Source organism: Pan paniscus, chromosome 3 (genome assembly GCF_029289425.2).
Source record: "Pan paniscus chromosome 3, NHGRI_mPanPan1-v2.0_pri, whole genome shotgun sequence".
Classification (NCBI taxonomy): Eukaryota; Metazoa; Chordata; class Mammalia; order Primates; family Hominidae; genus Pan; species Pan paniscus.
The window spans coordinates 10,737,573-10,765,140 of NC_073252.2; the positions used below are offsets into that span (position 1 = coordinate 10,737,573).

General features: G+C 42.8%; 1 protein-coding gene across 1 annotated transcript in view; it reads right to left on the reverse strand.

Moving 5' to 3' along the window:
• Positions 1–1,312: 1,312 nt before the first annotated feature.
• The window catches only part of CLNK (cytokine dependent hematopoietic cell linker), an 87,160-nt gene continuing 60,904 nt past the window's right edge, over positions 1,313–27,568 (reverse strand). The window contains exons 12-15 of the mRNA XM_003826785.5: positions 25,420–25,553; positions 19,937–20,014; positions 13,248–13,403; positions 1,313–2,652 (exon numbers count right to left, since the gene is read on the reverse strand). Of these exons, the coding sequence (XP_003826833.4) occupies positions 2,506–2,652; positions 13,248–13,403; positions 19,937–20,014; positions 25,420–25,553 (515 nt within the window). The 3' untranslated portion in view covers positions 1,313–2,505. The remainder of the gene's footprint in view (positions 2,653–13,247; positions 13,404–19,936; positions 20,015–25,419; positions 25,554–27,568) is intronic.

Sequence of the window (27,568 nt, forward strand, 5' to 3'; positions counted from 1 at the left end):
GTCCCTCAAACCTCAATCACCCGAAGCAGCCCATGTCAGTATTTTCCATTTTATATTTTTTACAGAAGTGTTCAAATACATTAAAATATTGTAAGCTTTTAATTGCAAGATGCTTAATTTCTTTTTTTTCTTCCTTTTCCCCTCATTCTTGCTGTCATCTTAAGGATGCTGAATTTCTACTTCTTTTTTCTTCTTGGAATTATATCTTGTATTTGTGAACAAGAGATGATAAAATGTTATTTCAAACGTACACCTTATCAAATGCTAACCCCCACCTGACATTCACCTATTTTATCAACAGCAATGGTTGAGAGGACTCATAGATATTTCTTGAGAACATAGCATTGAATGGCATGGCCTCAATGAATCAGTGAGTTGGAGGTATCAGTAATCTCCCAATAGCTTTTTAGGGTGAGGGTCAGATTCCTTCTTAATATGAGCCTGGAGCTCTTCTGTAAAGTCCTTGTTTCCACACTGTCCCTGGCTTGTTGAATTCCAGTAGAGAATGACCAGCAACCATACAGCTTTTAGCTTTGACCGGACCAGTGAGTTCTTTCGTATCCAAGCTCCAATTTAAACACTCTTGTCTCTTGGTTCTATGTAATCCTCTGCAGGCATACTCTACGATAGGCTCAGCTGGGTCTCAAAAGTTCCAGCCTTACAAATAGCTTCTTCATTAAATGCTCCTGATGTAACTTATAGGCATCACTTCACATTGACCTTGTGAAAGGAGAACACCTGAGCAGGTATTTGGATAGTGGGTAGATGCTAAGAGCTTTTCCCAGAGAGCTCATTGTCTGCTGTCTTACAAAAGAGATAATCCTGCACATTGTTTTCATTTGCTTCTATTGCCTTTTAATTATTTTTGGTTTTCTTTCTGCATCAATGCTACAATTACATAAATACTCTATGAATTTCCTTTGTAAGCTTTGGTAGCATTTGGCATCATGATATACTGTTATTTTCGACAGACAGTATGTTTTTTAAAAAAGCTTATTCCCACTAGAAGAGTTTATTTATTTTAAGGTGGTAAATCTGTATTTTCAAATTGTTTCTATCTTTCTCTCTCTCTCTCTCTTTTTTTTAAAATTAGCTTTTCAACTTGATTGTAAAATGTCACAGCGCAGAGAATGTACCTGGGAAGATGAGCTTGCATGGAGCCAGGCAAAGCAGATTACAATCTGGGCTCTCTTCTCATATTGAGTAAGATCAATAGCTACTTCGAGCCTCTGTTTCCTCATCTTTATTGTAAAACAATAATAAAATTAAATCCTCTTAACCTCTACAGGGAATAATATCATGGCCTGTGCAATGTTACTGCAAGAATTAGCACTAATTTGAGGACAGTTTTTCTCTGTCTTAGAATGGAAGTCCATAATTGGAATTGTTAATACAATTTTTAGTTTCCCTCAGACATATGCTTGCCTGAAGGCTAGTGTAGGATATAATCTGAGCTCTGTACTATGAATGTGTTAATTCCATTTGACTTAAAGCTACTTGAAGCAGATGATGCTGGAGCCTGGTCCCATGGCCGTTTCACACCCTAGTCAGAGGATTTTCAGTTTCTGTCTTCAAGGTGACATTCACAATTGCTGGTTTTCCATACCACATTTCTTCCCTATACTTGAATTTCTAGGATTACAATAAAAGAGAGCTAATATTCACCAACCCAACCCCTTTTTTTTTTTTTTTTTTTTTTTTTTTTTTTTTTTTTTTTTTTTTTTTTGAGACGGAGTCTCTCTGTCCCCAGGCTGGAGTGCAGTGGCGCAATCTCAGCTCACTGCAAGCTCCGCCTCCCGGGTTCACACCATTCTCCTGCCTCAGCCTCCCGAGTAGCTGGGACTACAGGCACCCACCACCACGCCCGGCTGATTTTTTGTATTTTTAGTAGAAATGGGGTTTCACCATGTTAGCCAGGATGGTCTTGATCTCCTGACCTCATGATCTGTCCACCTCAGCCTCCCAAAGTGCTGGGATTACAGGCGTGAGGCACCGCACCCAGCCCAGCATCTTTAGTGTAAGAAATCATCCACACATTGTAGATGTGTAAGGCCCAACAACTGACATAAAGGCAGCACAGTGTCCTGTAAAGAGCACAGATTTGGGAATTTCCCATAGACTTGTCCTGCACTGGCTGCAAACATTTAAGCAACAGCTTCTGGTGCCCTTTGCTGCTCGCCTGTATCATGAGCATAATGGCTATGTTTATAGTATTTTTTGTTGTTGTTTTTTAGAAGATACTTTTAAAACCCTAGTTTTTATTTTTATTTATTTTCCAGTGGCCAGTTACTAGAATGTTTTTATTTTTTGCATGTTATAAATATTTTCTCTGTGGTTTGAACTTTCAAAACCGTGAGTGATTTTCCACTCTCTGTTATAGAGTGTTTTTCTTTTCTCCAAAGTTAAAAAAATTGTCCCTTGAAGGCACAGAAAATAAACTTTTGAAATCAATGAAAACAATGGAAGCGCTGAATCCAGTAAACCAAAGATAACACAAAGACCAGGCTACAGAGGCAAGAGGTGTCTGGTGAGAGGGAGTGGCTGAGTGAGGTGACACTGTTTCCTGTGGACCCCAGTTTTATCTTTCCCATCAATTAGTATAATGGGAAAATTCTTGTAGTGTTCGATGATGTCTTCTACTGAATCAAACTTCTGAAACACAGAAAAGAAAGTTAATGACTTTTAAAATATCTTTTGTGTCTGTAGGTTAAAGTATAGCCAAGGTGCTTCATTTTGCATGGGGAAGAGGTGAACCAATTTAACAATGTTTGTATGGTAAAGGTGTTTCAGGAAGTGGTTTTTGGTTTGTTTGTTTTTTTCTGAGACGTTGTTTTGCTCTGTCACCCAGGCTGGAATGCAGTGCCACAATCTCGGCTCACTGCAACCTCCGCCTCCCGCGTTCAAGTGATTCTCCTGTCTCAGCCTCCCAAGTAGCTGGGATTACAAGCATGCGCCACCACGCCCAGCTAATTTTTGTATTTTTAGTAGAGACAGGGTTTCGCCATGTTGGCCAGACTGGTCTCGAACTCCTGACCTCAGGTGATCCACCCGCCTCGGCCTCCCAAAGTGCTGGGATTACAGGCATGAGCCACCATGCCTGACCGGAAGTAGTTTTTAAAAAGAATATGGCAAGCTTGAAGGATGAGTGATAAGAATGATAACAAGAGAGAAAAAAATTCTTGAGAGAACCAAAAGTGAGCCCTATGGCAGCTCTTTAAACTTCCTACACAGGGAGTTTCCCCTCTCTGGAATCAGATCACACTGGTCAAGTTCCATTCTATTGTTGTCACAACCTTTCTATCCTAAGGACTCAGATGGGTTAATTACACAGCAATCAAGCCTTGGAATCTCTGTTGCCTCCCAAACCTCAACCTTAGCTCTGACCAGCAAAAATATAGAAGATGTAGGCTCGAATGTAGTAAATTGGTGGGCAATGCCTGCAGTGAGCTTGCCCTCCAGTAACGAAGTCTAAGGAATTCTAGTATACATAGAAAGAACAGGGACAACCACGGGGCTGCTTAGCTAATTTAGCTGCCCTCCTTAAGCTTCTTGTGAAATAATGAGGTAGCTGCAGATTTCAGTGTTTCTAGATACACAGATAAAATGTTATGACAATTTAACGGAAAGTAAGATTATTTCAGGTTTAGGGAAATGGGGAAGTGCTTTGTCAAGGATACAGACTTGAAATGGGCTATGTTATGGGTCATTCCAGATAAGTAGACAGGAGGGTTTAAAGACATTAAAAGCAGAGAATGTACAGGACCATGCATAAGGACAGGTATTGAGAAGACTTGAGCATATATAGTAATTTTTTTTTTTTAATTTCAACAGCTTTAGAGGTATAAGTGGCTTTTGGTTACATGGATGAATTGTATAATGGTGAAGTTTGGGCTTTAGTGTACCCATCACCCAGATAATATACATTGTATGTACCCAGTAGGTGATTTTTCATCCCTTAGCCCCCTTCTCACCCTCTCCCTCTCTGAGCCTTCAATGTCCATTCTGCATACACAGTAATTCTGATCAGGTGAGTTTGGATAAGTTCCTGAAGGAGTATATTGGGAGATAATTAGGAAGAGCTTGCTCAACCTGCCTCCCATGTTTCAAGACAACTTAGATCCTCCTTAGCAAGCCTGTGAGGTGAACAGGGCAGGGGGAATGATCTTCCCTAAAGAGCGAAGGGAATTTCAGCTCAGAGAAGTGGACCGCCTTACTCAGAGTCTCCCATGGCTAGGGAGGGTGAGACCAGGAATGAAGGCTCACTTTTCTGGATACTTCTTTTTATTTTTCAGCTTTGCCTATAGCTTGTGACCTCTGATGCTCCAACAAACCAGGGTAGAGATGACACAGCCTGAAGAAAGGGAGCCGTGTGGGGGCTACTCTGCCTCTGATTTGGTTTTGTCCACTCCTTCCTCTGTCCGGGGCATCCTAGGTGCAGCAATGTTGCAAGGCCTCAGGAATAGCCAATGGAGAATGAGATTGACCAGTTAGGACCTCACAGGGATGACATTCTGTTGGGAGCAGGCAGAAAATAATTTCCTATGCAAACAAATAATTTCATTTAGAGCTATGTGCTGTGAAAATTGTCAGCTGAGGCTTAAGAACCTCACCAGGTCACTCAGAGGCTTCCCTCGGGGCTGTTGGGAGGGAACGTTCTTTTCTGTTGGAGGTGCACTGAATAGAAAGCAATTAAAACGCTATAAACCTGTGACTTCCAGGGTCATCTCCTCCTTCCCACCATCATGTGGGGTGGGGGGAGGGGGTGTGTGAAGAGCAAACAGACACCACGCTGGGGATAAAAACGTGGGGAAAGAAATGTAGAGTGGGAATGTCTTGATGTTAACTAGTCCCTGGATCGAGTCCATTTCTCTCCTTTCTGGTTACATTACAACACATTTCCTTCTCTCCCGCCTGAGCTCATTTGAATTGGGGTTTGTCTTTTCACACCCAAAGAGTCCTGGTTCAATCTGTAAGTCCCTTGTCCTTCTGAAACCTTTACTGGATCTGCAGCAGTTTCCAATGAGATAACCTATGTGTCAGTCTGACTTAGTGTGTTCAGCCTGTTAAAATACTAGGCCAGGCGTGGTGGCTCACGCCTGTAATCCCAGCACTTTGGGATGCCAAGGTGGGCAGAACACTTAAGGTCAGGAGTTCGAGGCCAGCCTGGCCAACATAGTGAAATCCCCTCTCTACCAAAAATATAAAAAATTAGCCGAGCATGGTGGCATGTGCCTGTAATCCCAGCTACTTGGGAGGCTGAGGCAGGAGAATCGCTTGAACCTGGGAGGCGGAGGTTGCAGTGAGCTGTGATCGCGGCACTGCACTCCAGCCTGGGAGACAGAAGAGACTTCATCTCAAAAAACAAACAACAACAAAAAGTACTATAAACCTGGCAGCTTAGAAACAGCAGAAATGTATGTCTCACTTTCTGGAGTCTGGGGAGTCCAAGATCGAGGCACTGGCAGATTCAGGGTCTGGAGAGGCCCATTTTCTTGCCTTAATGCTGTGTCCTCACATGGTCCAAAGAGCAATGCACTCTTTTACAAGGGAACGAATCTCATCTGTGAGGGCTCCACCTTCAAGACCAAATCACTTTCCAAAGTCCTCACCTCCTAACACCATCACCTTAGGGCTTAGGATTTCAACACATACATTTTGGAGGAATACAAACATTCAGACTACACCACCACCCATATTACGTATACAATAAATATGAGTTTCTACCTGATGCTAAGGTAAGGTACTTTCCCCATTGTCCAATGGGGAGATTAATCTCTACTACAGCAGGGTAATTGTAACCAGAGGGCCTGTGGAGCCTAAATGCCTGAGTTCAAAGCCTGGCTCTCCCAACCACTAGCAGTGTGACTGTCAGCAAGTTTCTTGCATTCTCTGTGCCTCAGTTATTCTATGAACAGTGATGGTAACGATAGGACCTAACTTTGAGATTCATTGTGAGAATGGAATTGATGCATATGCAGTACAGCATTCAGAAGAAAGCGTGACACACAGTGAGTACTTAGCACATGCCAGGCCTTACGATTAACTCCTCCCTTCTAGCTTTGCCAGGAACATCATGAGAGAGCAATGCAATCACCAAGAAGTTTATAGACCATTACTGTAAGCCTTTAGGAAGAGAAGAATTTTCTGTATTTCATTTCCAATTTTAAACCAAGCACAAAGTTTTCTTTCTCTGCCTTCATGCTTGGTAAAACAAAAAGTGAATAACAACCACACACAAAAAAACTTTTTATGCAGAACTCTTTCACAAAATTGGTTAAATCCACATCACTAAAAGGAAATCTTTCCTAGTTTTAGTCTTCAGAGGGAAGATGATTTCTTTGTCCTAGTCTCATTCCTGTTTTCTTTAAGATTGTCCCAAAATAATACATTTGCTATTAATTGTTTTAATAATCTGCTACATGGATGACATTTCATATGAAATTGTAACTTTAACAGGTAGTAGGTAGCAAGACAGGTGCAACTAGTCACATCATTTTTCCTTTTTTTTTTTTTTTTTGAGATGGAGTCTCACTGTGTCACCCAGGCTGGATTGCAGTGGCACAATCTTGGCTCACTGCAACCTCCGCCTCCTAGATTCAAGCAATTCTCCTGCCTCAGCCTCCCAAGTAGCTGGGATTACAGGCATGTGCCATGGCGCCCAGCTAACTTTTTGTGTTTTTAGTAGAGATGGGGTTTCACCATATTGACCAGGTTGGTCTTGAACTCTTGACCTCAAGTGATCCACCCGCCTTGCCCTCCTAAAGTGCTGGGATTACAGGCGTGAGCCCCCGCGCCCAGCCTGGTCCTTTCTTATTATTGGTTTCTAATGGTGGGGTCAAAATTGAAATATTGCCCTGAAGAGACTTTTTAAAAAGATTATATTCAAGCTCTTACATATTGAATAATCTTTTCCAGGGGGACAACAAATGTTATGCTATTATTAGGTCTTAAAATCTGTTTAAACCTTTTGTGTTTATTCTATATATGAACTGTGGCCGATGTTTCCTTGCCAGAAAAGTAAAGAGATCTGTTTGGGTACACACATGAGAGTGAAAGAAGGAAAGGGGGAGAAAAGAGAAAGAGAGATAAATGCCAAGCAAGCAGGAGGAGAAGGAAGCAGAGAAGGTGTGAAAAAAACCCATGGGTTAATTATTTGTCTCTGTTCTTTAGTCTTTAACGTTTAGTTTATCATGTAAATATCTACGGTGGTTTTTAGAAACTTACAAACATTTGTAGAACAAAAGGAGAGATCTGGAAATTGAAATTGAAATGTCCCTTCTCTGAGATTTCACAGAAATGTTGACAAACATGACTTATAAAACTGAGATGCAGGGCTGATGTTTGGCAGCAGTTAAGCTCCGCAGGTTGTTTAAGGCAGGTGCCTCCTTGGCTGGCTAGGGCTGATGTTCTACCAATCTCATTCTTGCTTAGGTGCCTACAGAGATCGGCACAGGTGCACCGGGTATTCCCTGGATGGCAGGGACTTGACATGACTCTTTCTGTGTTCCCAGAATGCAACACTGAGTCTAACATACTGTAGGCTTACAATTAATGATTGGACAATAAATAAGTAAAGGAGCAGTGGGTGCTAAATGATTCCCCCCAATATGTCCATGTCCTAATCCCAGAATCTGGAATATGACCTTACATTGTAGAAGAGCTAATACTATTTTATATGGTATAATACAGGATAAAGTTAAGGATCCTGAGAGGGGGTGCTTATCCGAGGTTATCCCAGTAGGCCCTAAAAGCAATCATGTGTTTCTTCACAAGATAGGAGCAGTGGGAGATTTTGATCAGAGAAGAGGAGAAGGTCACGTGACCATAGAGAGAGAGAGATGAGGAGAAGGTCACGTGATCATAGAGGCAGAGACTGGAGCGACGTGGCCATAAACCAAGGAAGACAAGGATTGCTGGCAGCCATGGAAAGCTGGAAGAGGCCAGGAGTGATTCTCCCCTGGAGCCTCCGGAAGGAGTGTGGCCCTGCTGATACCATGATATTGGACTTCTGGCCTCCAGCACTGTGAAACAATAAATTTCAGTTGTTTTAAACTGCAAAGTTTCTGGGGAAGGGATACTTATTAAGCACATGCCTCTATGTGTCTGCCACTATTTACATCAACTCATGTCACGCTCAAAATAACTCCCAAGAGTTAGACATTGCTGCATCATCTGTGTGGTTAAATTCAAAAGTTGCAAGATAGCTACAAAACTACATGAAATTAAAATAATCTTTGAAGATGCTGTTTCTCATTATGTTTTTCCTGCTGAGTTGGGTGAAGATGCTTTCTTTAATTGAACCGTGGCTAAAGTAGCTAGTTGTTGGCTTGCATTTAGCAGAGCCTTGCTATGTAAAATGCCTTTATCTTGTTTTAAAGAGGCGTGATTCTTCCTCAGCAAGACAAAAGGCTTAGGCTGTGAAAAGCATGAGGGAACTGAGTGAAATCCAGACTGTCTTCTTCTTACACAGGGCACAGCTCCCTCGGAGGGAAGGCAGGAAGAACCACCTGTGAATTGTCATTTTTTACCCACTGCCTGGAACACAGTAAGCTCCAAGTAAGTGTTAACTATTCTTTAACTGTGATTCAACCTGCAATGTTTTCAAACGGGTGGGGGATTGCTTGTATTTGCCATGGTGTTATTTAAGTCTGTTTGTGGAAGCGAGGCATGAGAACAGGGTCTGGAGGCAGGGAATCTAAGGACTTCCTAGAACCAAATCAAATGGAAACACTTCAGTTACGACAGGAAGTATCCTTTCTATTTACATAGGGCCTACACTGAGTAAATGACTTTGTAACTTTACTTCATCCTCTTGGTTTACATAGGGCGAACACCAAGTAACCAATGGAAACCTCTAGCAGATATTTAAACCGCAGAAAATTCTTTAAGGGTGCTCTTGAGCCCCTATGCCGGGGCCCGCTCCCACCCTATGGAGTGCACTTTCATTTTCGATAAATCTCTGTTTTTGTTGCTTCATTCTTTCCTTGCTTTGTTTGTGTGTTTTGTCCAATTCTTTGTTCAAGATGCCAAGAATCTGGATACCTTCAACTGGTAATGGAAGTCAATGTTTTGCAAACTATACCGCATCCCAGAATTGCCGTTTACTAGCTGTGACTTTGGGCCAGATACTTAGTATTTCTGTGCCTCAGTTTCACAGTTTGTTAAATTGAAATATTGATAGCACCTACCCCAGAGGTTGGCTATGAGGATTCAATAGATCAAATTAGTCATTAATGGCTAACTGCACAGAATAGTTCCAGTGCATATAAAACCCCACCAAAACTCAGGATTCTGCCTTGGATTTCTTTCTCATTGCTTGCTTTATGTATATATATATTTATATTATTAGTGAATGCTTTAATTGATTCATTCTTTCACCTGTGGAAATGTATGTTCAACACATGTATGAGAAAAAAATAAGGAACGCAAAGGAGGAGAAAATTCCAGATGAACACAGAAAGGAGCTTCTTAAAACAGACATTTGTTTCTCTCAGGGTTCCTTGGTGACAGTAATTAGAGCAGCTCATCTGGAGGCGGAGGGTCTAATCTATGGCCTGCCATAGGAGATGCTCCTTATTTGCCAAGACAGTCAGTGAACCGGCTGACAGTCTGATTAAGCTGTTAGGATATTATCACAGAGTCACTCTACTTCCTCTTCTTTATTAGCAGACCAAAGTGGGGCATGTTGGAAAAAAAGCAGTAACTATCTCAGGTCTCAGTTTCCTTGCCAGTAAATGAGGTTCATTAATATGTCCTTTCCAGAGCTTTTTCAAGAACTCCATGTGAGTGCAAATTAAACAGCATTTGGCCCAAGGCCCTGGCACATGCAAAGGCACACCATGTCCACGTCCTCTATTCTCTAAGGAAAAAGAACCCTTAAACCCAAGCATTTAAGAATTATATAATGCTTTCCTGGCTGGGCGCGGTGGCTCATGCCTGTAATCCCAGCACTTTGGGAGGCCAAGGCGGGCAGATCACCTGAGGTCGGGAGTTCCAGACCAGCCTGACCAACATGGAGCAACCCTGTCTCTACTAAAAATACAAAATTAGCTGGGCATGGTGGCGTATGTCTGTAATCCCAGCTACTCGGGAGGCTGAGGCAGGAGAATCGCTTGAATCCGGGAGGCAGAGGTTGTGGTGAGCCAAGATCACGCCATTGCATTCCAGCCTGGGCAACAAGAACGAGACTCCGTCTTAGAATAAATAAATAAGCTGGGTGCTGTGGCTCACGCCTGTAATCCCAGCACCCTGGGAGGCTGAGGCGGGCGAATCACGAGGTCAGGAGATCGAGACCATCCTGGCTAACACTGAAACCCCGTCTCTACTAAAAAAATACAAAAAAATTAGCTGGGCGTGGTGGTGGGCGCCTGTAGTCCCCGCTACTCGGGAGGCTGAGGCAGGAGGATGGCGTGAACCCTGCAGGCGGAGTTTGCAGTGAGCTGAGATCGTGCCACTGCACTCCAGCCTGGGTGACAGAGCAAGACTCCGTCTCAAAATAAAATAAAATAAATAAATAAGAATTATATAATGCTTTCCTAAAGATGAGAAATTCTATAAGCTGAGAGAAGATATAGAAGGATAAAGGGACACTGAGCTGGAAAGTCCATTACCATAGGTATCTTAGGGGTACTATATCCTACTTATTAAAATGACTCAGGAATAGTAATGAAAATATAACTAAAATTTATTGTGGGCTTGATAGGTCCCAGGCACTGTTCTAAGTGTTTTACATTTATTAACTTGCCAATCCTCTCCACAAAATGAAGAACTGACCACTTCTGTCTTTCGTGTTAACGTAGCACTTTCTTAATGTGGTTGTACCTGGTAGATTTATGTATTAATCTATGGATTCACTCATGCACTTGTTCATGTCACAGTGTTCCCGGGCTGTAGCAAATGGTGGTGTGGGATATGATGAAGATTCTCTTCAAATAATCCGATCAAACTTTTATTCTTTAATTCATAGTACCCTCCCCAACCCTTGTCCTTTTTCTCCTTTTTTCCTTTTTGCCTTTGTTAGATGCCAAGGCACGCCACAGTACCAGGCATTATCAGTACCAGCTCACATTCCTTTCCTTATTTAGAAAGAGGACTAACTTTTTAGCTCATTACAGACACCCCTTCCCCTTCCTCTCCACTTTCTTTTATATGCCCACTTTATCTAAAAAAAAATCAAATGTTTAGCCAACTGGGATTAGTTTAGATTGTAAGACCTGACCCCAGCCAATGGGGAAAGGGTACAGGGGCAGGACTTGTGTCAGGAATAAAGGTTCTCGTGCCCCTTTGTTCAGGTATGCTCTCATTGTGACTGGCCAAGGAGGCACCCCTCTGTGCAGAACTAAAATTGCTTTGCTAAGAATCCTTTGTTCAAGTGTTCAATTTCCTTAGGATTTTGAGCGTTATTCCTAACAGTGGTGAACTGACCTCATGGTCACCTCACAGGTGCTGACTACTCCTCTCCGAGTCTCAAAAAAGTGCTCTGGTCAGACACGGGATTTAAGCTGGAATCTTTATGCAGCCTGCACATCGATTTCACACGTGTGCCTACCTGAAGCCTGTTGGCAGCCCTAGCAATGTGCCCTATTTTGTTATCTGTTGAAGAACAATCGGTATCTGTGTGAAAGTTCTGGTTTTATCCTGTATTAGTTTGTCAAGGCTACCGTAACTAAGCACTACAGACAAGGTGGCTTAAACAACAGAAATGTCTTTCTTCGCAGTTCTCGAGGCTGAAGTCCCAAGATCAAGGTGTTGGAAGGCTGCTTTCTCCCACGACCCCTCTCCTTGGTTTGCAGATGGTCGTCCCTTCCCAGTGTCCTCACATGGTCGCCCCTCTGTGCGTGCCTGTGTCCTAATCTCCTCTTGTCATAAGGACATCTCTCATATTGGATTAGGACTCATCCCAATAACCTTGTTTAACCTTAATTACCTCTTTCAAAGCCCTATCTTCAAATACAGTCACATTCTGGGCTACTGAGGGTTAGGACTTCAACGTGTGGGTTTTTTGGAATGAGGGAGGCACGATTTAGCCTATAACAATGCACACCCCCAGATAAAACTGAGACCTGGAGATGTTAAACAGGAATCATTAAATTATTGAAGTCTAGGCTTTAAAAGAACATTTACATTTGAGGAAATTGAAGCCCAGAGAAGTTAAGTCACTGGACTGAGCTCACATCCTTAGAAATGGTGGCTCATAACTAACTTCATTCCTTCCTTCCTTTACCCCTTCCTTCATCAACAGAAGAGTTGCAAGAGAAGCCTCTCCTTCCCCCTTCCGTTACTGCCTGTGTGTCTTTGGCCATTTATTTAATTTTCTGAGCCCCAGTTTTCCTACATCTAAGATAGGAAAAATCATGACACCAAAGAGTTGTTGAGGATCAAAATAAGATACTGCTGGCTGGGCACAGTGGCTCACGCCTGTAATCCCAGCACTTTGGGAGGCCAAGGCAGGCAGATCATCTGAAGTCAGTAGTTAGAAACCAGCCTGACCAACATGGCGAAACCCCATCTCTACTAAAATATAAAAATTAGCCGGGTTTGGTGGGGCATGCCTGTAATTCCCGCTACTCAGGAGGCTGAGGCAGGAGAATCACTTGAACCTGGGAGGAGGAGGTTGCAGTGAGCCGAGATCTGTACTCTGGCCTGGGTGACAGAGTGCGTCTCTGTCTCAAAAAAAAATGCAGATAGACTAGGCCTGGCATATACATAGTCAGTGAAAATTTACCCTTTCTTGTGGATTGATTTATGTTATTCACGAATATTTTAATTGATTCACTCTTTCGCCTCCATCAGCAGATCTGTACTGAGGACAGGCATGCCCAACATAGCCCTAATGCTGTGGCTGGGTTCACATTCATTTTGGGGACACGAATCTATAGATAAGGAATTCTGACAGACATCAGAAATGTCTGCAGTGGCATTTCAGTGCTGAGGAGGGAAAGGAATTTGGCATTAGTGTATGCTCCGCTGGAAGCTTCCTGGGAGGCAGAGTTTAGATGTGTCTTGTAGAATGAGTTTTCTTTAACAGGCAACGCAGGGAATGGGGGTGCATGAAATGGTCAGAACTGGTCGCTGGCCTGGTAGGCCAAAGTGTAAGATGTGCAGATATTTGTGGAAGGGGTGGGGAGGTCAGACTGCCTCCCTCTCCTTCAGGGCGGCATCCTCTTCCTCCAGGGTGACATCCCCCAAACTCTTCCTTTATTTGTTGCGCTTAGCCTGGAACGGGGAGGCTGTTAAGTTATACCCACCTCATCTCCTCTGAGTCCTGTCCCCAGGGCAAACTGCTGATTCCTCTCCAGGAAGCGGATTTTTACATTGTAGACTTTGTTCTCATAAAACACAGCCAAAACATAGGGCTCTTCCTTGGATTTTGTGGAACAATCTCGGACCAAGAAACTACCATCCTGAAGCAAAAAGAGTAACAGTCATCTTTTCAGACACGCCAGCATTCTGCCCTTGTAATGGTGGCAACAATGATGTTTGCATGCATGAGATTCCCAGATGGATTTAGTTTTTGGTAAACCACTTTAATTCAGTAAGTTTTTACTGAGTGTCTGTATGCCTAAGGGTTCTTGTCATTTTCTGAGATGTGTACCAGTTGGATCTTGACACTCTCTTCTTGAAAGTCTTTCATCGAGGCCAGGTGCGGTGGCTCACCCCTGTAATCCCAGCACTTTGGGAGGCCAAGGCAGGCGGATCACCGGAGGTCAGGAGTTTGAAACCAGCCCTGCCAACACAGAAAAACCCCGTCTCTACTAAAATTACAAGAATTAGCCGGGCATGGTGGCAGGCGCCTGTAATCCCAGCTACTCAGGAGGCTGAGGCAGGAGAATCACTTGAACCCAGGAGGCAGAGATTGCAGTGAGCCAAGATCGTGCCACTGCACTTCAGCCTGGGCAACAGAGCAGGACTCTGGTTCCAAAACAAAAACAAAAAGAAAAAAGAAAATCTTTCATCATTTCCTACTGACCTGGGCATAGTGCTCATGAACTTAGCATGACCAACCTATCTTGCAGTTTGATCTCTCATTGCTCCTGCAGCTTTCTGCCTCTGGCTCCTGGCTCCAGCCAAGCCACCATTTCCCAAAGGCACCATCTGCTTTGGGGCTCCCAGATTTTGCATGATGTATTAGTCTGTTTTCACACTTCTATAAAGAAATACCTGAGACTGGGTAATTTATAAAGGAAAGAGGTTTAATTGACTCAGTTTCACACGGCTGGGGAAGCCTCAGGAAACTTATAATCAGGCGGAAGGTGAAGGGGAAGCAAGCTTGGACCTTCTCACATGGCAGCAGGAGAGAGCAGAGTGAGGAGTGAAGGGAGAGGAGCCCCTTATAAAACCATCCTATCTCATGAGAACTCACTCACTAGAACAGCATGGGGGAAACTGCCCCCAAGATCCAGGTCTCTCCCTAGACACGTGGGGATTATGGGGATTACAATTCAAGATGAGATCTGTGTAGGGTCACAGACAGACCATGCCACATGTGCTACTCCTTCTGCATGGAAAAGCTCTTCTCCTGCCCCCTTCTTGATGTATTCATCTCTCAATGTTCACATATTTCCTCTTCTGCTTGATGCTCGGGTATTATTCTAGAGATAGTGGGAGCCACAGCAGGCTTTGAGCAGAAAAAACTTTTACCTAATAAATTGGACTTCTGTGTGGAAAGATGTCTATGCAGAATTAGGGTTCCTGAAAGAGACATGGGGCTTCTAAGTCATGGATATCAAACTGAATGGAGAGGCCCTTTACGGGAGGAGGAATTGTAGCCTATGTTGAGGTGAGGGCAAGTACAGGGCAAGGAAGAAAAGACAGAAAAGGCCCGGAGATGCCTGAAAGATGACGGAAGACCAGGAGATTCAGAGTGACAGAAGCCAAGAGGTGGAGACTGAGGGTTTCCAAAAGCGGGTCAACAGCATCGAATGGTCCAAGAGCTGAGAACAGGACAATGATTAGAAATAACTTGTACACTCCAGAGAATAATTCAGAATGATACTAAGATCTGGTTGTAAAAGATTGAGAAATGGAGCAGTCCTCCTGAACGTGAACACATCTGCCAGGCTTAGTTTTGTGGTTACGTTGTGTTATTTATATAATGAAAAACACTGAAAAATCTGTAAGTGTAATTGTGTGTATTGTATAGATGGTTATAAGTGATCTATGAAGAATAGAGGCCGGGTGTGGTGCCTGACACCTGTAATCCCAACACTTGGGAGGCCAAGGCGGGTGGATCACTTGAGGTCAGGAGTTCGAGACTTAGCCTGGCTGACATGGGGAAACCTCATCTCTACTAAAAATACAAAAATTAGCCAGGCATGGTATCATGTCCCTGTTATCCTAGCTACTCCACAGGCTGAGGCAGGAGAATCGCTTGGACCCAGGAGGCGGAGGTTGCAGTGAGCCGAGATCATGCCACTGCACTCCAGCCTGGGTGACAGAGTGAGACCCTGTCTCAAAAAAAAAAAGTATGATAAATATAGATTATATATATAATGATTTATAGCTATAATAATAAATTATGATATATAATTCTTTATATAGATTTTATAATAGCTATATTTAATTATATACTTCAATAATGAATATTTATAAATATAGATATATAATAATGGTAATAATACTATATAATACAACATAACAATACTTTAAGTATACAAAATTTAGTAATAATACTGTAGCATGATAGTGATGTTATGATGATACTGGTAGCTAAGGTGCATTGAGATTTGCCAAGCACTTTACACACATTGTTTCATTTAGAGGCTTTTTTTTTTTTTTTGAGATGGAGTCTCCCTCTGTTGCCCAGGCTGGAATGCAGTGGCACAATCTCAGCTCACTGCAACCTCCGCCTCCAGGGTTAAAGTGATTCTCCTGCCTCAGCCTCCTGAGTAGCTGGGATAACAGGCACCCAACACCACACCTAGCTAATTTTTGTCTTCTTTGTAGAGACGGGGTTTCACCATGTTGGCCAGGCTGGTCTCAAACTCCTGACCTCGTGATCTGTCCACCTCAGCCGCCCGAAGTGCTGGGATTATACGTGTGAGCCATCGCGCCCGGCTCATTTGCAGGGTCTTTACATAAACATCTTTGGGTTCTTTTTTTTTTTTTTTTTTTTTGAGATGGAGTCACGCTCTGTCGCCCAGGTTGGAGTGCAGTGGCTCAATCTCGGCTCACTGCAAGCTCCGCCTCCTGGGTTCACGCCGTTCTCCTGCCTCAGCCTCCTGAGTAGCTGGGACTACAGGCGCCTGCCACCACGCCCGGCTAACTTTTTGTATTTTTAGTAGAGATGAGGTTTCACTGTGTTAGCCAGGATGGTCTCGATCTCCTGACCTCGTAATTCGCCCGCCTCGGGCTCCCAAAGTGCTGGGATTACAGGCGTGAGCCACTGCGTGCCCCGCCATAAACGTTGAGTTCTTTACATAAATACTGATGGAAAAATTTTAGTCTCATTTTACAGGTAAAGGAATAAAGGTCTAAAGGCTTAAGTGAATCCCCTAAAGCATCACGGTTACTAAATGGAATACCGAAAAGCCAAACCAAATTCTCACCCTTTAAATACACAAGCCTCTGACTATATAAAATAGGATGGCGGAATTTTCTGGAACTTGTTCTACCTAAAATGTTTAGTCATAATTGAAGCCTTAATGTTCAAGCACAGAGCACTGCCAAAGATCAGAAGGAGAGAAGAGGCCAAAACTCATGTCCAAGTTTTGAGTTTGTCCTCTTAAACTCTGAAATGATTTGTCAAAGTAAATCTGAGTAATGCTGAAATTTAAAATAAATTATCTTTCATAAATGAGAAACACATTTTGACAGAACTGAGACAAACAGAAAAGGAAAATATGAAAAGGAAAATGTGAAGTCATTTAACTGAGATTTTATTTTCTTAATGTTTCTTGGGAAGAGGCAGAAGCAGGCACACAGAAAGAGAGGAAGGGAACATTTGCTGAGCGCCCAAATGCTGCTGGAAGAGCATCAGGTGACATGCATATTGCTTTTCCAGCACAATCCACACATGGGATTCTGGAAGGAGGTCTACTAAGAGTAGTTCTTCTGACGGAAAACAGGCTCTGTGAGTGCAATGGTGTACTGGGCACTGATTAGCCAAGATGGACAGCCAGGGTTGGCATCTACCATCACCAGGTTTGCCACTCTACCAAGGCACGGCCAGATTCCCTGGAAAGAGGAAAGGAAGGTCCTCAAGGAGCTGCATCAGCCAACCACCCACGGCTCTCCACCCGAGTTGTGAAAAGAACTGTGAGGGCTACTAGAGTCAGCTGGGATTTTGTGAAAAGAGCACTGATCTTGAATGCATGTTCTGTCAGTTTCTCTGCTTTATGACCAACACATTGGCTTAGCCTCAGTTTCCTCATCTGGGAAATGGGATGTTCCATTTATTCTGTGTATGTTCAAGATACTTTGATAGCAATGGTATCATTTCCTACCACTGCTATAACAAATTACCATGAAATTAGTGATGTAAAACAGAAACGTATTCTCTTACAGTTCTGGAGGTCAAAAGTCTAACATGAATCTTGCTGGGCTAAAATCAATAGGAGAGACTTTGTTTCCATGACTTTTCCAGTTTCTGGAGGCCAACAAGATCCCTGGCTTGTGGTTCTCCCATTCATCTGACCTTACTTTCATTATCATGTCCCTCCTCTGACTCTGACACTCCTGGTTCCCTCTTACAAGGACCTTTGTGATTATACTGAGCCCCCCCAGATAATGATGCATGATAACTTCCCCATCTCAACATCCTTACCTTCACATCTGCAAAGTCCCCTTTTCTATGAAGGTGACATATTCATAGGTTCTGGGGATTAGAATGTGAACATCTTTGGGGGGGCATGATTCTGTTTATCATAGCAACTTATACATATAATTTATTTAATTTTACAACATCAATTCTGAGAGCTAGGTTTTATTAAAATTTATTGTAGATCTATCATTTATTCACTAATTAACTAATTCATTCATTTTTAGGTTACCTCCTTCAACAGTGACCATTGTACTGGTTAGCTGGGGATAGGTTTTGATGTTGCATCAGTCTTGAGACACTTTCTATAACTTCTAAGCAATCTCGTATAGTTCTCTGCACATAGTCATCATTCGATAATCATTTGCTCTTTGGGATGTTGGTTGTGGTAGTCATTTGACCTGATGACAAGTATTCCAGTTCTTTTCTCCTTTTGGCCACATGTAGGTTTGTACTTCCTCACCTTCTTCGAAGTTAAGTTTGGTCATGTGACTTCCTTTGGTTAAAGATGTGAAAGCAGAAGTAAAATATGTTACTTCTGAGAGGATGTATTAAGAGTCAGAGTGTGAAGGTAGAAGCACACCACTGAGATGCAGCCCCTGGCAGCCTGGGTTTATCCACCCAAACCCGTCCTGAACATGGTATGCAAGCAAAAAATAAAGTTTCATTATGTTAAGCAACTGAGATCTTGGGGTTGTTGCTGCAGCATAACCTACCATATCCTGACTATTGCAGCCTTCACAATCTCTGCTCCTTTCTCGAAGAAGTGAGACATAAAGACCCAACAGTACTTTGGGCAAACCTTGATTAAGGAGACAAACCTTGAGGAAAGCAGAAGGAAGCCCCTTCTATTGTGACCTCTATAGTCCAGTTTCCAGATTTCATCTTCAAAATAGTTCCTTAGGGTTGATTTTACTGTTTCATTTTACAAATAAATAAATCTACATGGGAAGTTATTTAGAAACGTGAGAAAGCCACACAGCTGATAATTAGCACGACCAAGCCTCAGGCCTGAAACTCTCCATGTTTTTTATTTTTTTTTGAGAAAGAGTCTCGCTCTGTCGCCCAGGCTGGAGTGCGGTGGCGCGATCTCAGCTCACTGCAAGCTCTGCCTCCCGGGTTCACGCCATTCTCCTGCCTCAGCCTCCCGAGTAGCTGGGACTACAGGCACCTGCCACCACGCCCGGCCAATTTTTTTTTGGTATTTTTAGTAGAGACGGGGTTTCACCGTGTTATCTAGGATGGTCTCGATCTCCTGACCTCGTGAGCCACCTGCCTTGGCCTCCAAAAGTGCTGGGATTACAGGCATGAGCCACCGCGTCTGGCTGAAACTCTCCATGTTTTTTGTTTTTGAGACGAAGTCTTGCTCTGTGGCCCAGGCTGGAGTGCAGTGGCACAATCTCGGCTCACACCAACCTCTGCCTCCCGGCTTCAAGCGATTCTCTTGTCTCAGCCTCCCGAGTAGCTGGGATTATAGGCGCCCACCACCACGCCTGGCTAATTTTTGTATTTTTAGTAGAGATGAGGTTTCACCATGTTGGCCAGGCTGGTCTTGAACTCCTGACCTCAGGTGATCCACCCGCCTCGTCCTCCAAAGTGCTGGGATTACAGGCGTGAACTGCCGCGTCCGGTCCTCTCCATGTTTTTTTGTTTTCTGTATTTATTTATTTATTTATTTATTTATTTATTTATTTATTTATTTATTTTTGAGACAGCATCTCACTCTGTTGCCCAGGCTGGAGTGCAGTGGCACAATCTTGGCTCACTGCAACCTCCGCCTCCCAGGTTCAAGTGATTCTCGTGTCTCAGCCTCCTGAGTAGCTTGGATTACAGATGCGTGCCACCATGCCTGGCTAATTTTATTTTTTATTTTTTATTTTTAGTAGAAACGGGGTTTCACCATGTTGTTCAGGCTGGTCTCAAACTCCTCACCTCAAATGAGCCACCTACCTCGGCCTCCCAAGGTGCTAGGATTACAGGTGTGAGTCACTGCGCCCGGCCTGAAACTCTCCATGTTAAATGCCCTTTTCGACTACAGCCTCCCAGCACTGAGAAATGCAGGGTGATGCAGGAAATAATACATGAAAGCAAGCTGCTTGTTACGTCTTGCGACACATAAGCAGAGAACCTTAAGATGCCTATAGAAACAATAATGATGGGCCACGTAGAAGGCATTACCTTGTTCTCCTTCATGAATGCCTCTTCCACTGCCTGGCGGCTGTATTCTCCAATGTACCATTCATTGTGCTGGACATCCTGCAGAACAGAATCAATGATAAATATTTTAGGGTCAATGGGAAGTATGAATTATTGATTAATTAATTCAAAATTTACTTTTGCTCCACCAGTGCCTAATCATAGTGTAATCTATAGTAGATATTCAGTACCTAACATTTAGTCCCTGAACTTGGAGAAGCCCACAGATGCTTGGGGCAGAGAGACAGAAAAAGTTACTGCAGCTGGGGAATTCTGAAGTCTATGGGAATCTGTTGAGAAAGGTCCTTCAGCACCACCTTCAGAATGGATAATAAGCCTGCTATCTATCAGTGCTTTCTGAATCTTCAGCTGCTGAGGCTTGTTGAGGTGGAAATGTATACCGTTTTTGAAGCCTACACTGCCCTAGTCACATACAAACAGCAGGGAAGGAGAAAGAGGTGCGGAAGGAGCCCATCTCTGCCACTTCCCCAGAGGCACAGATGCCGCTGAGCTATGATTCGGATCCTAGTTTATCTAGCTTTCTCCCTGGGCCGCACTGCTTTATTTATATCAATGTTAAATGATTCTAAATTCTTTTGATGATAAAATCCAGACTAACTGGGAGAAGGAAGGGCAGTCAGGGAGATGCATCATGGACTTGCAATTCCTTCACAGGGTTCCGAGGATCATAATATTAAATAACCCCCCTTGTGAGTCCAGCATCTATAAGGTCCTTCCTCATTTAGTAGCATGTCAATCCATCCCTACAACACATCTTTGAAGTAGGCATGTCATGTAGTATTAACCCTAGTGAAGATGGACAGTGAAGTTTCAGAAAGTCAAAATCTGGGCCGGGCGTGGTGGCTCAATGCCTGTAATCCCAGCACTTTGGGAGGCCAAGGCGGGCGGATCACAAGGTCAGGAGATCGAGACCATCCTGGCCAACATGGGGAAACCCCGTCTCTACTAAAACTACAAAAATTAGCCGGGTGTAGTGGCGTGTGCCTATAGTCCTAGCTACTTGGGAGGCTGAGGCAGGAGAATCGCTTGAACCTGGGAGGCGGCGGTTGCAGTGAGCCGAGATCGTGCCACTGCACTCCAGCCTGGTGACAGAGTGAGACTCCGTCTCAAAAAAAAAAAGAAAGTCTAAACCTGTCACATGGTTGGCAAGAGTTAGGTACGTGACATCAGGTCTTTGGTCTCTCATTCATTTGGAGTCTGTGGTCCACTGGAAAGTAAACCTGATATATTAAATACTGAGATTCTGATTCTGTTCACATGATGTGATGGACACCACATGATCTGATGTGAACACCATCTGGAACGGTATGAGCTAGCTGTAACTCAACCCTGCAGCCTCACTTCCTGACACCCCATTTCAGCCATGGGCCTGGCCAGACAAAAGTGCTTGTACTCTGGACACACACAGCTTTAGGGATAGACCAGAACTGGCCCTACTGCCTGGAATCCCTCCTGGTCCTCACCTCTGCCTACCCAGCTCAGGCATTCTTTTGCATCAAGATTGGGACCAAAAGTCACCTCTTTTTTTTTTTTTTGAGATGGAATTTTGCTCTTGTTGCCCTGGCTTGAGTGCAATGGCACAATCTCAGCTCAATGCAACCTCTGCCTCCTGGGTTCCAGAAGTTCTCCTACCCCAGCCTCCCAAGTAGCTGGGATTACAGGCATGTGGCCACCATGCCCGGCTAATTTTTGTATTTTTAGTAGAGACAGGGTTTCACCATGTTGCTCAGGCTGGTCTCAAACTCCTGACCTCAGGTGATCCACGTGCTTCAGCCTCCCATAGTGCTGGGGTTACAGGTGTGAGTCACTGCACCTGGCCAAAAAGTCACCTCTTATTTGACCTAGTCCCTACCCCCAGGGGAGAGCTAGTGCTGAAAAGGTCCATGGCAGAACCGGCTCTGCCTCACTCCAGCAAAGCCACGTGACAGGCTCTAGAGACAAAGGAAGCCTTGGAGCCCCATCTCCTGACTGAAGCATGAGCTGTCTGAGCTTGAGGTGGTTTACTGCTTCCAGGGGACCTCTTGGCCAGTCCAGGGACTTGGAAGAACTCAGTCATGGTGCATTTCATCAAGTCTGTTTTTATTTATTTGTCCAAGTTGGAAGACATTTAGAGATTAGTCCTGTGTTTCTCCAGGTGTGATCATGAGGGATGGCTGGTGAGTGTAGCTGGTGCTCAGAAACTGAATTACGTATCTCGGAATCACTTGCGGTGGGAGGGGGGAAGTCCCCTTCTAATTCTCTTTCTAGCCCCCCCTGAATAATTCAAAAGGAATGTTTCATTTTGGCCAAATATGTCATTAATATCTCTCTGCCATTTCTAATCTCTTCTTTAACAGAAGAAGAGCAGTCCTTACGCTGACAGCCATTAGCAGGTGATGGGATCCTGCTACAATTTAATAGCGTGTTTTGTTTGCATTGCAATGACTTTTTTAAAAAATTAGGGAAAAATATTGTAAATCAAAAATAAAATTCTAAGGTCCCCCAACCATCTGAATGGACTTCCTTCTCTGCCAGGGCACTGTTAACATTTAACCTGAAAGACTAGTTTGGGTCATGATGGGAAGTAGGGGTCAGACACGCCTCATAGCTCTTCGGCACTAACATCTATCCAGACCTTAAGTCTGAGAAGAAGCATTTACAATCTATTCTCTCTGAAGCCTGCTACCTGAAGCCTTCATCTGTACAATGAGAACTTTGGTCTCCACAAGGCCTTATCTTCACCGATAATAAGCCCTCTATCTATCAGTCATATTCCCTTTCTATTGATCCCAGGTCTTTAGATAAACTCAACCTATTGCTAAAATTTACCTATAACCTGGAAGGCCCCACTTCAAGCTGTCCCACCTTTCTGGACTGAAACAATGTATTTGTTAAATGTAATCCCAACACTTTGGGAGGCCAAGGCAGGTGGATCACCTGAGGTCAGGAGTTCAAGACCAGCCTGGCCAACATGGTGAAACCCCGTCTGTACTAAAAATACAAAATTAGCCGTGAGTGGTGGCAACATGCCTGTAATCCCAGATACTTGGGAGGCTGAGGCAGGAGAATCACTTGAAGCCGGGAGGTGGGGCGGGGGTTGCAGTGAACTGAGATCGCCCCATGGCACTCCAGCCTGGGCAAAAAGAGCGGAAACTCTGTCTCAAAAAAAAAAAAAAAAAAAAAAGCATATTTGATTGAAATCTCCTATCTCCCTAAAAAGTATAAAACCAAGCTGCACCCTGACCCCCTTGGGCACATGTTCTCAGGATCTCTGGAGAGCTGTGTCACGGGCCATGGTCACTCATATTTGGCTCAGAATAAATCTCTTCAAATATTTTCCAGAATTTGACTCTTTTCGGCAACAATATAATAAGATTTACCATTTTAACCATTTTTAGTTGTATAATTCAGTGGCATTAAGTACATTCACATTGCTTTACAGCCATTTCCGCTATCCATCTCCAAGTTTCTAATGACTCCAAACTGAAACTCTGTATCCATTAAAGAATAACTCTCCATTACCTCCACCTCCTTCCTCAGGGCCCAGTTACCACCATCCTACCTTCTGTCTCTATGAATTTGCCTATTCTAGGTACCTTGTGTTCCTGGAATCATATATTTGTCCTCCGTGTCTGACTTATTTCACTCAGCATAATGTTTTCAAAGTTCTTGTATATTGTATCACGTTAGAATTTTATTCCTTTTTAGAGCTGTAAACTGTTTCATTGTGTGTGTGTGTGTATACCATTCTGTTTATCCATTCATCCGTCAATGGACATATAGGTTATTTCCGTCTTTTGTCTATTGTAAATAATGTTATGAACATGGGTGTACAAATATCTGAGTATCTGCTTTCAATTCTTTTGGGCATAGACTAAGGAATGGAATACTTCTAAAGTCACTTTCTACGATATATAATACTAGTTAAAAAAAATTAACCAGAGTAGTGATATAAAGTGAAAACAGGTTACCTTAAAGAATATTATTAACTAAATGTTATTATTGACAGGACATAGATATGCCACAAATCATAAAGGTATATTCAAATAGCTGAAATCAGGGAAATCCTGATGTGGTCCAAGCCTGTCTCATGCCTATGAGGAATCTGGGATCTGGGAGGGAGCGTAATCTTGTGTGGACCTCTAGTTAGAACCAAGTGATCCCCATGTTTACGAAGAAGATGAAAGAGCAAAAGGAAGCCGAGTGCATGACAAGGGACAATAAAAGAAGGATATGCATTTTTTTGTGTGTGTGATGAAGTCTAGCTCTGTTGCCCAGGCTGGAGTGCAGTAGTGAGATCTTGGCTCACTGCAACCTCCATCTCCCAGGTTCAAGCGATTCTTCTGCCTCAGCCTCCCAAGTAGCTGGGATTACAGGCATGTGCCACCACGCCTGGCTAATTTTTTTTATTTTTGGTAGAGATAGAGTTTCTCCATGTTGGTCAGGCTGGTCTTGAACTCCTGACCTCAGGTGATCTACCCACCTTGGCCTCCCAAAGTGCTGAGATTACAGGCATGAGCCACCGTGCCTGGCCAGGATGTGAAAATATTTTCCAAAGTCTAATTTAAGATTATGAGACCCTTTTAGAATTAGGTAGAAATTAATATGAATATAAGGATAACAAAAGAGCTTTAGGATACTGTAGGAATTCACCAGAGATATTCTATACATTTGCTTCTGCTTAGAAATCTTCACGAACTCTGTAGCAGGACAGTGAGTAATAGCAGGATATGGGATGGAGACCTGGAAGAGGCACATCCTCTGGGGCTTTACAGTGAAAGACTTTAATAAGTAACATCCAATGTGATGGAGAGAAAGCATACAAGATACAGTGAAACTTTATCCCCCCACCATAGGGTAATGTAAGTAAAAAATGGTCCAAAAATAACCAATTGTAGTGAATGAGCATATTTTAGAAAGAGACCACAAAATAGATGACAGACACACAAGAACACAGTTAGTATCCATTTGCATCTCCCCACTCTTTACATCTCCATTAGGGTGGGGATCATAACCTCTAGCACATTGTCTGGCACATAATAACTGCTCAACTAATGGTCGCTGGACTGTTCAACTGAAATGAGTGTGTAATACATGGATCTTTTGCTGGAAAAAAATTGCAACCTGTATATCCTAGTTAACCCCCCACAAGATTATTGGACAGCTGGTAAATATAAAACACGTGTCTAAATATCTGTATTTTTTGGATTAATTTTTAAAAAACACTTCAGAATCTGGAAACATGCCAGTCAAAGAATCTGGTGAGAGACCAGTGTAATATGTTATATAGCAACATATTTAAAAATATTAAAATACTTTAAAAATATTAAAACCCAGTAATATATAGCCAGAAGGGAAAAAGTTAAAGTCAAACATAAATAATCTCCTTTTGGGCATTGTTCAGGAAAGCTCTATTTAGATGCCAAGTACATCTAGAAGGACTTGGCAGAGAAGTGTCTGCTTACCTTTCTATCAGACCTTTTGGGGAAAGATGGTCTCCAGCTTGTGTATTTATAGGGCAGTATATTTTCGTGAGGGCTGCAGCTGGCTGGAGGCTGGCATCTCTGAGGAGAACAGGGCTGCATGCCTCCTCTATGATCTGGAAAGGTTAAATTCACATTTCAGTGTGATTTTGTGACTGGTGCAGGCTGTCTCCCGCCTCCAGAAAGGAGCTGAAACCCTTTGCTCCTTCCTATATCTGTGAGGACCTTCTTGGTCAACACCGTATCAGCCCACTCAGTGACCTTAATTCTCTCTGTTTTGTTCTCTACCTGTAGCTTTGCCCTTCCCCCTCTCTTTCCTTAGGGCTCCCAGAGTCATCTTTTAAGAATGTAATTCTGGGCTGGGTGTGGTGGCTCATGCCTGTAATCCCAGCACTTCGGGAGGCTGAGGCAGGTGGGATCACCTGAGGTCAGGAGTTTGAGACCAGCCTGGCTTACATGGTGAAACCCCGTATCTACTAAAAATACAAAAATTATCCGGGCATGGTGGCGTGCTCCTGTAATCCCAGCTACTAGGGAGGCTGAGGCAGGAGAATCGCTTGAGCCTGGGAAGCGGAGGTTGCAATGAGCCGAGATCATGCCATTGCACTCCAGCCTGGGCAACAGAGCAAGACTCCATCTCAAAAAAAAAAAGATTCTGATATGATTTCCTTTCCACCTAGAAGAAAATGTAAATGATTTCCTTCTGTCCGTAAGACTCTGAATGGACTGTCTACTCATATTTCTCCATCTTCATCCTGATTTCTCTTCCAATTGTCTACTCTGTTCTGTGTGTAATGAACTCTGTTCCTTTTCTTAAACATGACAAGTTCATTCCCTACTTTGGAAACACCATTTTTTTTTCAACTTGAAAGAATAACTTCAAAAAATGAAACATCATCTTTTTTAACCCAAAAGAATGACTGACAAACTACTGTTATTCCGACTTGGATATTTGACAGATATGTTACTAAAAATGAACAAAGCGAGCCTGACACCTCATGGAAAACAAGCGGCAGTATCTGTTACTGATCACAAAATCAGACTTTGCAAGTGCAAACTGGAATTTGAGGAATCTTGTATCTGCCACTGTAACATAACAGAAAGCCAACATTTACACTTTTCTACTGTGGTGGGTGGTGCAAATGTGATTTTAAAAAGGTATTACATAATAACATATATCAACAGTGGCAGACCTGTTTATGTCTATTATCTATTATTTTCCAAGTGATCAATGCATGATGCTGCACAGTCCTGCCTGGATAAAAGGTAAATTCAAGTACAAGACAGACCAAGGGATTTTAAAGTAGCAGAATATAAAAAGTTCATTGATAGGGCTTTGATTTCACATGACACCTAAGCTTTAAGATGCTACCACTTGTCAAATGTTAATGTGGTATTTTCTCTATATACCTCAATCAAAATAACATATTTTCATTGCATGCCTTTCCAGTCAATAATAATAAAAAAAATTTTTTTTTGAAATTTAGAACACAAACATGGAGTGAAGTATAAGGAGGAATACCAAGCAAAACATCTGTGAATGTTTTGGTAATTTTAAGCAAGAAGGAACTATTTTAAAAACATAAAATCTTTAGGATATATAAACATTATGTAAGTAGAATACTAGGCAAAAATAACATATGAAATGGAAAAGAGGTAATCAGTGTGAATACAGAATTATAAGCTTTTTAGTTGTAATTAATTCTAAAAGACATAACCAAAGTTACAGTTATGGTTAGTAACTTAACAAGAACTTTGAAAGGATGGGTTGCTTTTGATCCAGTAAATTTTTGAGATGAAATATTAATTAAACATTAGCAAATACATGCCATTTTCCATAACATTTAGATTATATAGGCGCTAATCAAAAAGCCAAATTTATCTCTAAGTTTACTAAGAAGAACACTACTTCTGATACATTGGCAATTTTATTCTAATGAGACCAAAGATTGTAGCTTTTTTTTTTTTTTTTTTTCTGAGATGGAGTTTTGCTTTTGTTGCCCAGGCTGGAGTGCAATGGCACAATCTTGGCTCACTGCAACGTCTGCCTCCTGGGTTCAAGCAACTCTCCTGCCTCAGCCTCCCGAGTAGCTGGAATTACAGGCACCTGCCACCATGCCCAGCTAATTTT